The 16,437-nt window shown below is 36.8% G+C and overlaps 1 protein-coding gene across 1 annotated transcript in view; it reads right to left on the bottom strand.

Annotated features, from left to right (window-relative positions):
- Positions 1–9,861: 9,861 nt before the first annotated feature.
- Positions 9,862–16,437, bottom strand: part of ATG3 (autophagy related 3) — a 34,589-nt gene continuing 28,013 nt past the window's right edge. Inside the window, exons 8-12 of the mRNA XM_010852752.1 lie at positions 14,583–14,617; positions 14,190–14,345; positions 13,416–13,543; positions 11,639–11,707; positions 9,862–10,128 (exon numbers count right to left, since the gene is read on the bottom strand). Of these exons, the coding sequence (XP_010851054.1) occupies positions 10,047–10,128; positions 11,639–11,707; positions 13,416–13,543; positions 14,190–14,345; positions 14,583–14,617 (470 nt within the window). The 3' untranslated portion in view covers positions 9,862–10,046. The remainder of the gene's footprint in view (positions 10,129–11,638; positions 11,708–13,415; positions 13,544–14,189; positions 14,346–14,582; positions 14,618–16,437) is intronic.

The raw sequence follows: 16,437 nt of genomic DNA on the forward strand, positions 1-16,437 counted from the left end.
TTTCCCAGCACCACTTTTTAAAGAGATTGTCTTTAATCCCTTGTATATTCTTGCCTCCTTTGTCAAAGATAAAGTGTCCATATGTGCATGGATTTATCTCTGGGCTTTCTGTTTTGTTTCATTGGTCTATATTTTCTGTCTTTGTGCCAGTACCATACTGTCTTGATGACTGTGGCTTTGTAGTAGAGCCTGAAGTCAGGCAGGTTGATTCCTCCAGTTCCATTTTTCTTTCTCAAGATTGCTTTGGCTATTTGAGGTTTTTAGTATTTCCATACAAATTGTGAAATTATTTGTAGCTTGATAGGGATTGCATTGAATCTATAAATTGCTTTGGGTAGTATACTCATTTTCACTATATTGATTCTTCCAATCCATGAACATGGTAGATTTCTCCATTAGTGTCCTCTTTGATTTCTTTCACCAGTGTTTTATAGTTTTCTATCTATAGGTCTTTAGTTTCTTTAGGTAGATATATTCCTAAGTATTTTATTCTTTTCGTTGCAACGGTGAATGGAATTGTTTCCTTAATTTCTCTATTTTCTCATTATTAGTGTATAGGAATGCAAGGGATTTCTGTGTTGATTTTAAATCCTGCAACTTTACTATATTCACTGATTAGTTCTAGTAATTTTCTGGAGTCTTTAGGGTTTTCTATGTAGAGAATCATGTCATCTGCAAACAGTGAGAGTTTTACTTCTTTTCCAATTTGGATTCCTTTTACTTTTTCTGCTCTGATTGCTGTGGCCAAAACTTCCAAAACTATGTTGAATAGTAATGGTGAAAGTGGGCACCCTTGTCTTGTTCCTGACTTTAGGGGAAATGCTTTCAATTTTTCACCATTGAGGATAATGTTTGCTGTGGGTTTGTCATATATAGCTTTTATTATGTTACCTCAACATATTATGTTACCTCAACATATGTATGTTCCTTCTATTCCTGCTTTCTGGAGAGTTTTTATCATAAATGGGTGTTGAATTTTGTCAAAGGCTTTCTCTGCATCTATTGAGATAATCATATGGTTTTTATTTTTCAATTTGTTAATGCGGTGTATTACATTGATTGATTTGTGGATATTGAAGAATCCTTGCATCCTAGGGTTAAAGCCCACTTGGTCATGGTGTATGACCTTTTTAATGTGTTATTGGATTCTGATTGCTAGAATCTTGTTAAGGATTTTTTGCATCTATGTTCATCAGTGATATTGGCCTGTAGTTTTCTTTTTTGTGTGTGTGGCATCTTTGTCAGGTTTTGGTATTAGGGTGATGGTGGCCTCATAGAATGAGTTTGGAAGTTTACCTTCCTCTGCAATTTTCTGGAAGAGTTTGAGTAGGATAGGTGTTAACTCTTCTCTAAATTTTTGGTAGAATTCAGCTGTGAAGCCGTCTGGACCTGGGCTTTTGTTTGCTGGAAGATTTCTGATTACAGTTTCAATTTCCGTGCTTGTGATGGGTCTGTTAAGATTTTCTATTTCTTCCTGGTCCAGTTTTGGAAAGTTGTACTTTTCTAAGAGTTTGTCCATTTCTTCCACGTTGTCCATTTTATTGGCATATAATTGCTGATAGTAGTCTCTTATGATCCTTTGTATTTCTGTGTTGTCCGTTGTGATCTCTCCATTTTCATTTCTAATTTTATTGATTTGATTTTTCTCCCTTTGTTTCTTGATGAGTCTGGCTAATGGTTTGTCAATTTTATTTATCCTTTCAAAGAACCAGCTTTTGGCTTTGTTGATTTTTGCTATGGTCTCTTTTGTTTCTTTTGCATTTATTTCTGCCCTAATTTTTAAGATCTCTTTCCTTCTACTGACCCTGGAGTTCTTCATTTCTTCATTTTCTAGTTGCTTTAGGTGTAGAGTTAGGTTATTTATTTGACTTTTTTCTTGTTTCTTGAGGTATGCCTGTATTGCTATGAACTTTCTCCTTAGGACTGCTTTTACAGTGTCCCACAGGTTTTGGGTTGTTGTGTTTTCATTTTCACTCGTTTCTATGCAAATTCTGATTTCTTTTTTTATTTCTTCTGTGATTTGTTGGTTATTCAGCAGCGTATTGTTCAGCCTCCATATGTTGGAATTTTTAATAGTTTTTCTCCTGTAATTGAGATCTAATCTTACTGCATTGTGGTCAGAAAAGATGCTTGGAATGATTTCAATTATTTTGAATTTACCAAGGCTAGATTTATGGCCCAGGATGTGATCTATCCTGGAGAAGGTTCCGTGTGTGCTTGAGAAAAAGGTGAAATTCATTGTTTTGGGATGAAATGTCCTATAGATATCAATTAGGTCTAACTGGTCTATTGTATCGTTTAAAGTTTGTGTTTCCTTGTTAATTTTCTGTTTAGTTGATCTATCCATAGGTGTGAGTGGGGTATTAAAGTCTCCCACTATTATTGTGTTATTGTTAATTTCTCCTTTCATACTTGTTAGCATTTGTCTTACATACTGCTGTGCTCCCGTGTTGGATGCATATATATTTATAATTGTTATATCTTCTTCTTGGATTGATCCTTTGATCATTATGTAGTGACCTTCTTTGTCTCTTTTCACAGCCTTTGTTTTAAAGTCTATTTTATCTGATATGAGTATTTGCTACTCCTTCTTTCTTTTGGTCTCTATTTACATGGAAAATCTTTTTCCAGCCCTTCACTTTCAGTCTGTATGTTTCCCCTGTTTTGAGGTGGGTCTCTTGTAGACAACATATATAGGGGTCTTGCTTTTGCATCCATTCAGCCAGTCTTTTGTCTTTTGGTTGGGGCATTCAACCCATTTACGTTTAAGGTAATTACTGATAAGTATGATCCCATTGCCATTTACTTTATTGTTTTGGGTTCGAATTTATTCACCCTTTTTGTGTTTCCTGTCTAGAGAATATCCTTTAGTATTTGTTGGAGAGCTGGTTTGGTGGTGCTGAATTCTCTCAGCTTTTGCTTGTATGTAAAGATTTTGATTTCTCCTTCATATTTGAATGAGAGCCTTGCTGGGTACAATAATCTGGGCTGTAGGTTATTTTATTTCATCACTTCAAGTATGTCTTGCAATTCCCTCCTGGCTTGAAGAGTTTCTATTGAAAGATCAGCTGTTATCCTTATGGGAATTCCCTTGTGTGTTATTTGTTTTTCCCTTGCTGCTTTTAATATTTGTTGTGTTTAATCTTTGTTAATTTGATTAACATGTGTCTTGGGGTGTTTTGCCTTGGGTTTATCCTGTTTGGGACTCTCTGGGTTTTTTGGACTTCAGTGATTATTTCCTTCCCAATTTTAGGGAAGTTTTCAACTATTATCTCAAGTATTTTCTCATGGTCTTTCTGTCTTCTTTTTCTGGGACTCCTATGATTTGAATGTTTAGCATTTAATATTGTCCTGGAGGTCTCTGAGATTGTCCTCATTTCTTTTAATTCGTTTTTCTTTTTTCCTCTCTGATTCATTTATTTCTACCATTCTACCTTCTAATTCACTAATACTATCTTCTGCCTCTGTTATTCTACTATTTGTTGCCTCCAGAGTGTTTTTTATTTCATTTATTGCATTATTCATTATATATTGACTCTTTTTTATTTCTTCCAGGTCCTTGTTAAACCTTTCTTGCATCTTCTCAATCCTTGTCTCCAGGCTATTTATCTGTGATTCCATTTTGATTTCAAGATTTTGGATCAATTTCACTATCACTATTTGGAATTCTTTATCAGGTAGATTCTCTGTCTCTTCCTCTTTTGTTTGGTTTGGTGGGCATTTATCCTGTTCCTTTACCTGCTGGGTATTCCTCTGTCTCTTCATCTTGTTTATATTGCTGACTTTGGGGTGTCCTTTCTGTATTCTGGCTGTTTGTGGAGTTCTCTTTATTGTGGAGTTTCCTCGCTGTGTGTGGGTTTGTACAGGTGGCTTATCAAGGTTTCTTGGTTAGGGAAGCTTGTGTCGGTGTTCTGGTGGGTGGAGCTGGATTTCTTCTCTCTCCTTTCGAAGGCAATGGGTTGCTTTTCTGGGTGCCTGATGTCCTCTGCCAGCATTCAGAAGTTATTTTGTGGAATTTACTCGGCGTTTAAATGTTCTTTTGATGAATTTGTGGGGGAGAAATTGGTCTCCCCATCCTATTCCTCCGCCATCTTAGCTCCTCCTCCGAAAGGATATTTAAACTTTCAGTTATGAGTAAGGTATAAGGATCTAATTATAGTGTGGTAATTATAGTTGATAACACTGCACAACTGAAATTTAGGTAAGAAAATCGATCTTAAGCATCCTCATCAAAAAAAGTATGTGAAATGATGGATATGTTGTTTCAATTGTGAGAATACTTCTCAAATTATTCATATATCAAATCATCACATAGTACACTTTAAAACAATTTAAAAATCAATCCATTCCCTTAATTCTGAAAGGTAGATATGAAGGACAGGGAAGACACCAGGTAACTGCAAGCAAACACTGGACAAACTGAATGCCTTGCTGTTTTTCAATAAACTAAGTGGTGAGGATCTCAAACATAAAGGAGGCTAACTGCCAGGAGACGGTGAGGCATTCTACTCGTGACAAAGGTCATGAGGAAGGAGGCTCGGCATACACAAAGGTGGGATTGAGCCTCAGGAGTCCCGCTGGATATTCTCGAGCATCTATCCCCCCAAAAACCAGAGTCTGCCTACTTTATTGCTTTATGCTCTCACCTCTGACTTTACTGGGGGCTGTTCCCCACCACCATCTCACTCTGTCAAAGAGTTAACTTACAGCTCCAATTAATAAAGTTCCTGGGCAATTAGGAGTGTTTATTTCCAAATCCCTCAGATAGCTCTCTAACTCGCCTGACAAGTTTACCCGGACTCCTACAGCTATGCATACGATTGTTTACAGTCTCCCAGCCTCGAGAGGCACGGGAAGCTTAAGATATTCAAATAGCTTAGAGCCTCTCACAGAGTTAGAAACTGTCAAAATAAAACTAGTAAAAGATTTCATTGATGAGCCAATGCTTGCTGCCAAGTTTCCACATCCCCTGTATTGTATCCTTGAATATGTATTAATTAATATAGTTGGTATGTAGAAAAAATGTAAGTAGTGGCCTTGGTGTTAGCAACTTTAGACCCTTAAGGTAATAAATTCTTTCCTTTGTTGTAAATCCATTACACATCCGCCCTATAGGAATGCAATTTTATCTAACACCTTCAGAAGATGGCGCCAAACCTTAAAATAATTACTCTTAGAGAAAACAAGTCTTTGTCAAGAGTCATAAAATGTTAATAGGCCTTCTGGCCAGAAGATTATGTAAATCACCTAAACCATTTGTATATGATAAATTTGCAGGAAAGAAACCTGGTTTTTGATAAGGATCAAAGACTGCTGACTTTGCATCCCCTATTATCCTCTATGTGTAACTTAGGGTATAAAAACCCCTGTTGAAAATAAAGCTACGGGCCTTGCTCACCAAAGCTTGGTCTCCCCATGTCATTCTTCCCCTCAATTTCCAGCTGAGTCTCCAACTGGAGCGCGGAAATCCTCTGCGACCATTTATTCGCCTGGGCTTCTAAGACCCACTTGAGAAGGTGTCTAAGGTGGGGCACCTTCTGCTATTCGAGAGGGCACCTGCGGCCTCCGTGGTCAGAGCTAACCTGGTGTCACAGGTTATATTGATTTTCCGCGTAAACCAAGCTACTCAGCTTCTTTTCTCCACTGAATTTTCCTACTGAGCTATCCTCATTCTATTACTCTTTATATCTTTGATAAATAAATAAATAGGTCGCCGAAGCCATCTCTCCTTCGAATACCCTGGGTCAGCCGGGGCTGGACCTCGGCAGGTAACCAATATCATACACCTCCTTTCCCCATTAAAAAAAAAAAAACAAAAAAAACTAAGACAAAGACATGATTTTTGATAACTGCCATCTTCAGAATGCTTAAATGCTTAACCTTGTGTTCTTCTACTGCCCTCTGCTGGATGTGATCATTCTGTCATCAAAACTGCAAGTTCTAGAGTGGGGAGTTACTTATAATCACTATCATCAACACACTAGCAGCCCAGCAAAGAGGTCAAGCACTATGCTAAATGCTTTACATACATCATTTCCTTCAACCCTCCTAACAACTCTACGGCTAGAAAATGCTATGCTCCCTTTGTAGATGAGGAACCTGGATGTTCAGTGACAAGGGAACCAACCAACATCCCAGAAAAGGACCATGGAATTAAAATATTGGCTTCAGAGACAGCTCTTAGCTACTTCCTGTTTTCTAAACTTCCATGCTATCAGCTGTACTGGGAGATAAATCTGGAAGGTATTACCTTTTACGACCAGTTGATAAACTGTTAATAAAGGAATCACAAAAGTAACTTGTTGAAAAAGCCTCTCAAAGTATCTTCCTCTAATTTTTCCCCAAAATTTATCAAAAAGGAAGTTCAAACTCAACTAAGAGCAACAGAGAGTGTTTCTTTAGGTTTCTCTACTGTGATCCATGAATCAATCTGCTACAATAAAACCTTGTGAGTTGCTGGTTTAATACAGAGTCCCAGGCACCAGGACATGTCGTGGAAGTAGAAGACAGGACTCATTTTTTGAGAGACATGAAATGTATCAGTGGGATAGGGTAGACAGAGGGCAAGAGGATGACCCAGGGTTTTGGCTCAGCAGCTGGGCAGGTAGCAGTGGTGTCAAGTGGATAGAATTGAAAGTGAATGGGTTTTTATTGTTAGCATTTTGGTTACGGTAGGTGCTGTTTGGCAGTGAATATAAAATCAGGAGTTTTGCTTTAGACATATTTGAGATTAAATAGGAACAAAATAAAAATGAAAGAGGAAACTATAAAAGGAAACAACTGAGACTTACTAAATTTACAACTATGTTTAAGATCTAGCCGGGCTGTTTCATGTCTATCTATTATGTATTTAATGGTTGTACAGGACCTGGTATCTCAACCAATGATTATTTCCCAGATCACTTCCAACTCCTGTCACCAGAAACAAAACAGCAACAAGCATCCTCCTATATGTTCCCTATAATAATCAATGTATGTTTATGTGTGTGTGTATATATATATATACACACACACATAAACATATATATACATACATATATATGTGTGTATATATATATGTATGTATATATTATATATATATCACACACATATATATATATATACATACACACACACACACATAGGACTCTACCCTCAGTTCCTGACAATGTTCCTAAAATCCTTAAACTCCGAAGTGATAAGAGCACTAAGAACATCTTCTGTTCTGTCAAGATAATTTTGAGTGGGCTCTTGGATTGGACTCATAACCAGAAAGACCAAGCCATGCTTAGAAGTGTAGAATTTTCAGTCCCACCTCCCCATCCTCCAGAGAGGGAAGAGGGCTAGAAACAGTTAATTATTGATCACGCCTATGTAAGGAACAATAATCCCAACAGTATGGTGTTTGGAGATCTTCCAGGTTGGCAAATACATCCACTCTGAGAGGGTGATGCACCCCAACTCCACAGAAACAGAAGCTTCTGTACCGGGACTTTTCCAGACCTCACTCTTCATCTAGCTGCTCATGTGTGCTCTTCATCATATCCTTTAGAAACTGATAAACGTTAAATGTTTCCCTGAGTTCTGTTAGCCACTTCAGCAAAATTACTGAACCTGAGGAGACATACTTAATGTGACCACTTACTACCAGTTTCCTCTCTAAAATGGCTATACCACAAAGAAAACCACCAACAAAACAGACAACCGACTAAATGGGAGAAAATATTTGCAAATAATGTGACTGATAAGGGGTTAATATTCAACATAAACTAATAACCTATGCAACTCATCATCAAAAATAAAATCTAATTTAAAACTGCAGAGAACTGAATAGACATTTTTCCAAAGGAAAAGCAGATGGCCAACAGGCACATGAAAAGATGTAATATTGTATCTCACTACCATAAAAGAGGCAAGGAAAAAAATGCACAAACAGCTCAAAGAAATCTGTAGTTTACTTAATAGTATTATATCAACATTAATTTCTTAGTTTTGATAAGTGTATCATGGTTATGCAAGGTATTAACATTAGAGGAAACTAGGCGAAGGATGTACAGGACTTGAAATTCTTCCAAAAATATAAAATTATTTCCAAAAAAAAGTTAGGAAAAAAAAAACTATCATCATTTACTACTACATATGCAAATCAGACATTTAAGAATGACATGAAGCTAATATAAAAAATAAACTAGATGTGAGGGCTTATAAGACTGTCGCACATAATCTGAATACCAATTCTAAGTTCATCAACAACTTCACTGTTCATCAAACCAACCCCATTTTTCTTGAGTGCTAGAAACCTGAACTCTATAACACACTTATACCATTAACATTTCCATTTCTATTTTGGGGTTGTCATTTCCTTCTCCGGGGGTATTCCCCACCCAGGGATTGAATCTGGGTTTCCTGCACTGCAGGTGGATTCTTTACCAACTGAGCCACTAGGGAAACCCTATTTTATATAGTAGGCACCCATACAAAGATTTCAATAGGAAAAAAAAGATCTGAAACTAAGGTTTGACCAACAAAATCATTTATGCCACCTAGTGGTGACTGAAATAAATGACTGTTAGCTTAAAATAAGATTTGAGAATATCTGTATTTACAATAAATAAGGCTTAATTGGGAGAAAACGTTGACAATGTGATAATACCTATTATTACATATCATTTAAAGGTATTAAAAAATAGGATATTTCAGTAAAATCAGTTGAGTGCTTAGTTGCTCAGTCATATCCGACTCTTTGCAACCCCATGGACTGCAGCCCACCAGGCTCCTCTGTCCATGGGGATTTCCCAAGCAAGAATACCGGAGTGGGTTGGCATGTCCTCCTCCAGGGGATCCTTCCAACCCAGGGATAAAATCCAGGTTTCCCACAGTGCAAGCAGATTCTTTACCGTCTGAGCCACCAGGGAAGCCCAACATCAGCTGAAGATTAATTTAAAGAGTAACCTGGTGGCATACATGAGCAAGCAGGCTATTCAGTCATTATTTTCATTATGGAGATTTCCTTAAAACACAAAAACTGGGTTAAAATTGGAAAAGGGGGAAAAATAAAGGGGCACTGAAGGTAAAGAGAGTATTTTTGAATGATGAGGATAAAAAAAAACAAACCTAGAAACTAAGGTTCCTTAAACGCGGTCAGCCACTCCTGGTACGTGCTAAAGCGGTAACAGAATGTAAATGGAGTTTTCAAAGGGCCTGCGTTCTACTCCTTGGCTCTGTGAGTGTTCTTGCACACTTACCCTTTCTGAACTCCCAGACCCAGATTTATAAACTATACAACAAAGGGACTTCTTTAAACTTTAATATTAACTTAATTTTAATGTTAATTAAATTTAATTCAATTGAAATGCTAATATTCTATCCCCTGGAGAAGGAAATGGCAACCCACTTCAGTATTCTTGCCTGGGAAATCCCATGGACAGAGGAACCTGGTGGGCTTTAGTCCATGGGATCACAAAGAGTTGGATGGACAGAACTGAGCATGCACGTGTACACACGCACACACAGGCAATCACAATAAGAAAAATATTCTTGAATCGAGAATTACTCTGGAAGCATTAACTTAACAAAATAAGCACTTAATTTCCTGGCGTACAGTAAGTACTTCATCAATGTTAACTATTAGCAGATAGGAGACTTAGGGAGATAGAGGGAAAACAAAAGGAACAAAGAGCAAGAGAAAAGAAGGGAGAGGGAGTCTAGCATGCAGTATTTTCTAGTCCCAGCTCTCACACACAAATACACATTTAAATACCTTCCTCATAAATGTGAACCAAAAATACTCGTCATCATTCTGTATATTTCTACACTTAAAGAATTATTATTATTTAAGAAAAATGCTATTACCACCTTTTTGATAAGAAGCAAGAAAAACAGTCTCTTTACACTCATTTTTATTAAACAAATAAGGCTGGTAGTGGAACATTTTTTATTTAATGCATAAACATAAGTCTCTTTATTAGAGAAATTGTACATATTGGTGAATATGGTCAATGGTCACATCTATGGGTTAATTCCTTAAAAATCAGAACCAATAATTAGGATAGATTCTATACTCTCTGTTACATCGTGAAGTGTCTTGTGTAGTCATATTCTATTGTTGGAATGACAGCTTGTACAAATTTCAAGAAAATTAGAAGATACCTAAAGGTTTTTAGCTAAGGAAAATAGATTGGTAAATTCCAATTTAAGCTAACATTGTAATTATCCATTTTATTAAGCAGTAACTCCTCAGAAAATTTATAGAACACAGAATCTTAAATCAAGTATATTAAAAAAAAAACATTCATTCATGCAAGCTGGTGTCTATTCAACACAAGGCTCTCTACAACTTTAAGAATGCTTGACTTATCCCGATTTAATATTTGCATGTTAAGACTTCTTAAAAAGTACAAGTTTTTATCAGCCCAAATATTTTAATATATAAATAAGGACATTGTTGCACATATTTAAATGAGTGGGAAATGGCTTTTTTACTGCCTATAAGTTTTTTAGAGTATGTTAGAAAATGAGACAGTGTGAAGAATATAAAAATACTGAAGCAAAAGAACAAAAAATAGGTAAAAATCCTCGATAAGGACTGATTCTTGGTTAGTATATGTACCTGCCATAGAATCTGCTATACTGGACTGTCTAACAAATTTCTGAATTTTTTTCCTATGTTCCACTGCACTTAGAAACATTAAGAGCTTAATTTTTAATTGATGACTCAATTAGAATTACATAGAGTCTTCCAAGTTGCTATATAGCTTCAAAAATAGAGATGAATACTCATATTATGCATAATAGGCTTTCAACAGTAATCTGGTTTGGACCAAAAACTCCTGGTTGTTTCAATATCACACCAGCTCAGTGTTTCTCTGAGGGACACACATTCTGTTAGCAATGCTCATGTTATCTATAGTTCCAAGACAGTGGCAACCCCTCAGTCTACATCTAACAGTGAGTGGCATGAACCACTCATTTAAGCTGTTTGGTATTTAAACCATTGACTTTGGTTGCTTATCACAAATCCAGGCTATGGGCATGTGTATTTCAGGATCCAGTAGTTCACTTAATTCCTCTTGTCAACCCCAGAAAAATAAATGGGTGCTCATATCTGGAGAAAAATGAGAATACTGTATTTGAAGACTACCTGAAATAGAATTCATGTGCTTTTTACTTTTCTTCACTTCAGAGATCTCAGACAAAACCCAACTTTACTTTTTACCTGATAGGAAAGTACACTTTTGATAACATGCTAAATTAGGAATATATCTTGAGGAAAAGATATTCATGTGTTATCCTCTAAATTCATAGGTTACTCATCTTTCATCAATAGACTAAGCGTTTTGAGTTTCTTTCCCATCAAGAGTTAACAATTATGAATTGCATACTCTCAGCCATTGCCTTCTGAACAAACAAAGGTACTTGGCAACCTGCTACCTAGAAGCACATATTGCTCTGAAGCTCTGTAATAAAGCAGAGTGAACTGGTTCACACAGGGATACGTGCTCAACAACTGAACCAGGCCAGAACTATCACAGTGCAACATTTTCCAAATAAAGACTCCCACTAAAATTTCCATATATGAGGGGCTAAATTTCTCAAAAAGGGGGGAAAAAATCCCAGAAGCACTTTGCCTCTAGTCACATACACAGACAGGTAAGGATACATATGAACACCAAGTTCTCCCCCTCCTTCTGCAACAGTCTCAATGATTTTCTTCATCACCTCAGCATGCCTAAATGCAAAAGAATAAATATTAGCATAGGTCAACTGGATCAAAATAGGAAAAGCAAGTTTTTGTTTGTGAAAATTTTTACTGTCAGTGATTTTAATATATAACAGTAATTACGTAAAATATTCTCCTCCCTACTCTCCAACAAGCCAGACTGTTGAGTCATGCAGACAATTTTACTGGGGGAGGGGCTAATTTTAAAAAGCTATGGTAGTCACAAAGGAACACAATAGAACTAGTTAGCTTTCCTATGATGGGGGCGGAAGTGGGGTAGGGAAGAAAATCAGAGAAAGGGAAATCATACCAGGGCACAACTGCAGAGCAAGGGCTTTCTGCTCTGAGAAATAAACAAGAATCCAACCAGACAAATTCAAAGAAGTTACATGAAAATGGTTGGTAAAAAACAACAACAAAAAAGAAGTATTTATAATGCTGTGATTTTGACTGCTTAAATATTTAATAGAGAATAAGCCACAACTCAGTTAAAGAAAAGCCAGTTGGTCAAAGTTCATATATATATATTTTTTTAGATAAAAATCATCTGATTCTAATTAGAAAAAAAAATTTTGCCTTTATATAAAGGATCTTTATCTAAAGTTTTCCACAAATCTTTTCATGGCCAACTGGTAAATCTCCTATGCTACATAAAACAGGGATATCAGAGTAATTATCTGAGCAAATTAACTGAGTAAAGGGCATCATACAGAAGAAATGAACTTTTATATGTATCCTGGCTTAAATAACACTACTTCAATCTCTGAATGCAACCTTCATGACAGAGGCAATCAACTTAGAAGATGAGAGTAAATGTACTGGCCCTGAGAATATGAAGACATAATCTGAAGCAGCCAATGGCAAGGCCTAAAATGCCTTGATTATGTATATAGACTCAGTGTCACTTTTTTAGCCCTGTGAAAACACACTGATACAAAGAAATACCAAATTAGAAAATGTACTTGATTTGGTAGGGTTGGAAACTTAACTGAAAAGTAGAGGAGAATAGAAATTTTGCACACATCTCCCTTCACTAACCAATAAAAGGAGATTAATAGGTCACCTAGAAAAAGCACAAAGTTAACTTTATATCGGAGAAGGCAATGGCACTCCACTCCTGTACTCTTGCCTGGAAAATTCCATGGATGGAGGAGCCTGGTAGGCTGCAGTCCATGGGGTCGCTAAGAGTCAGATACCACTGAGCGACTTCACTTTCACTTTTCACTTTCACGCATTGGAGAAGGAAATGGCAACCCACTCCAGTGTTCTTGCCTGGAGAATGCAGGGACGGGGGAGTCTGGTGGGCTGCTGTCTATGGGGCTGCACAGAGTCGAACACGACTGAAGTGACTTAGCAGCAGCAGCAGCGGTAACTTTATATTCCACATTCACAGAAAGATCACAACAGAGCAAACCATTAGTATTTTTTAATCTAAAAAGAATCTTCCAAAATATTCCTGGAGCTAATAAAAGGAGTAAAATCACAAAAATCTATACTGTAACACAACACAAAAGAACAAAAAAATATTCTTAATGAATTGAAACTTAGAAGAAATTGATAAATTTTTTTTTGGTCTTATATATTACTTAAACACAAAAACATTTCTAAGGAAGACAATAGAATTTTATTTATGAAGTAAATTTTTTTCTGTTCAGACACTGTTTACACAGACTCTCAAGTGGTAAATCCATGAAGTGTACACACACACAACACACACCTGCATGGGTGAACTGAACACATAGGAGGTGGTGGGAGATGAGGGTGATTTTCAATGGTCACTGTTTTCTTCACATGATCTTGACTGATGTCTTCGTACATGTGCTCAACTGTTAGAGGCTGCCGTTGCTGAAACCATAAAAAATGCTTTGAAATTACTGTTTAAGAACTTTTAGGCTTAAACTTTAGTCTTTATAAATATACTTAGCCCCACCTTCCACATCACTTGCAATTTCAAATTCTATACTATTTAGAATCACCAGATCATTTGGGGCAAAGTACCAAGTAGGCAGGGAAGAGAGTCTGTCCATCAAGGCTACTGACATCAGCTATCATCTAATACAGAAAAAAGTCCACAAAAAGGCAAGTTCAGAGCTATCAAAACGTTTTATAACTTTATAACATCTTTTAGGCCTACTTGTTTTCCATTTATAGTCACTGGAATGACAGGTTAAACAAGTTAATTTTATTTTAGTTTTCTTTTATTACAAACCAACTTCAATTTTCTTCACATTTCGAAGGGGTAAGCTCTAGGGACCAAGGAATAAATGTTAACAGATTATTTCTGTTTAATCCTTAGCAGTGTTGTTTCACATTGAATAATTCCTAGTTTCTTCAAAATAAGAATCGAATTCAACATTAATCACAAAATAACAAAACAAATGATTCCTAAAACTTTAAAGGCCAAAATATATACCCATGGACTTAATGACAAAAGAATTCAACCCTCAAATTTTAAATATTTACACTAAAATAAATTTTTCTTTAGTTTTACCTCATCATAGCCGAACAACCATAGTCGTGGTGTCTGGTAATATTTATCATAAGTGATGTAAAGGTCATAAGTTCTGGTTTGCAAAATAGCATCCTCACCTCCAGCATCAGTTTTAGCTTTACAAGCTTCTACTATTTTCCTTGTATCTAGAGTAGCCTGGTAATAGTGGAGAAAAATTTACAACCATTAAAATCACTATGTGGTGTTTTGGCAAATCTTCCCATCCTATGTATTTTTTATTTAACAGCAGATATAACAAAATTCAAAGCTAAAATGTTACATGCTATAAACAAAGTACACATAAAAAACTCATTTGATAGATCAAGATATTAGGAACACTAATCCCCAAGTTTACTCATTAAAAATTAACTAAAGAAAACTCGATTTACAAACCTCATCTGTTTCCAATAATCCACTCTCTTCATATTCTGTTATAAAAAGCAACAAAAGATTAATCAAGTTCAAAATAATTTCCTAAACCAAATTACATATTACTTCAGAGAATGCAAAACCTGGGTTTTTGCTTTAGTTTCGACTGAAGATACTGAATAAATGAGAGAGCTAATTCTATATTTCTAAAGAAGCAGATACTCTACCTAACAGTGCCAGAGAAAGTCAGCATACTTGAGGCTTGATCTATTACTAATACCAAGTGGCACAATAATACTACAGGGTCATTGGTGACTCCATAGGGTACGCAAGGGTATTTATATAACTGCGTAAGACATGCTCGTTAAGGTCATCAGTGACTTCTACTTGCTGAATCCAGTGGTAAATTCCTCGTTTTCATCTTCAGTTCAGTTCAGTTGCTCAGTCGTGTCCGACTCTTTGCGAACCCATGAATCACAGCACACCAAGCCTCCCTGTCCATCACCAACTCCTGGAATTCACTCAGACTCACGTCCATCGAGTCAGTGATGCCATCCAGCCATCTCATCCTCTGTCGTCCCCTTCTCCTCCTACCCCCAATCCCTTCCAGCATCAGGGTCTTTTCCAATGAGTCAACTCTTCGCCTCTTAAGAACATCTGGCATGATTTATTTCTTCTTCCTTGCAACGTTTTCCTTCCTCAGCCTTTAAGATACTACATTTTCCTTGCTTTCCTCCCACCTCACTAACTTTTCCTTCACGATCTCCTATGCTGGTCCTGTTCAACATCTACAGTAACCGAAAGCTGAGTTTTTGGAACTTGCCTCTTCTTCATCCACACCAACTCCCTTAAAGATTTCATCTAGTCCCAATGACTTTAAATGCTGATGACTCTTGAATTTATTCCCTTACTGCAAACATTGATACCCAACTATTTGTTTATGACTCGAATGAATGACTAGGGGGCAGCACAAGTATCACATGTCAAAAACTGAGCTCCTGACTTCCTCTCCAAAGCCATTCATTCCCCATCTGAATAACATCATTCTACACACTCAGGTCAAAAACCCTGGAGTCACACGTGACCACTCGTGTCACATTCAACCCAGCAACAAATACTCTTTTGGCCCTGCCCTCAAAATATCTAGAATCCTCAGTTTCTCATCACCTCCAGTTACCACCTGAGCCCATGTCACAGTCGTTTCTTGCCTAGATTATCAAAATAGATGCCTAACTGTTGTCCCACACCCATTCAGTCTTTATTCTCAACACTGCAGTCATAGCCATCTTAAAATCTCATTCTGTTGTTCCTTTACTTAAAAAAACCCCAACAGCTTCTCATCTCAGAGTTAAAGCCAGGGCCCTACACCATCTGGTTCCCAGGTTACCTCTCTAACTCCATGCCTTATTACCCTCTCCTCACGCCTCTCTAAAAATAGGAGTCTCCTTGCAGTATTTATATAAGTCATATGTGTTCCCACTTCAGGGCCTTTGTACTCTTCCTCAGATAATCAAACAGTTTGTCCGCTTACTTGTCAGGCTATACTCAAAAGGCATATCCTCAGTGAGGTTTCTCTTAACCAACCTATTTAAAAATTACAACACTCATCCTACTACAAGACTCCCTATTTCTGCCTGCCTTTACTTTTCTCCCTAACACTTATAACCATCTGAGACAGTTTATGTTTTGCTTTATCTATTGTTTTGTCTGTGTCCCCTAAATCAAATATTAGCTCTCTGAGATCATGTCTACTGCTTTATCTCACCACCAAATGTAGTATCCGATATATAGACACTGTCTTGCTCAGTAAATATTTGCTGAAAAATGGATGAAAATTAACTTATATTAGGTACCAATGACACTTTTTAAGCAAAATTCC

Source organism: Bison bison, unplaced genomic scaffold (genome assembly GCF_000754665.1).
Source record: "Bison bison bison isolate TAMUID 2011002044 unplaced genomic scaffold, Bison_UMD1.0 scf7180017864314, whole genome shotgun sequence".
Taxonomy (NCBI): Eukaryota; Metazoa; Chordata; class Mammalia; order Artiodactyla; family Bovidae; genus Bison; species Bison bison.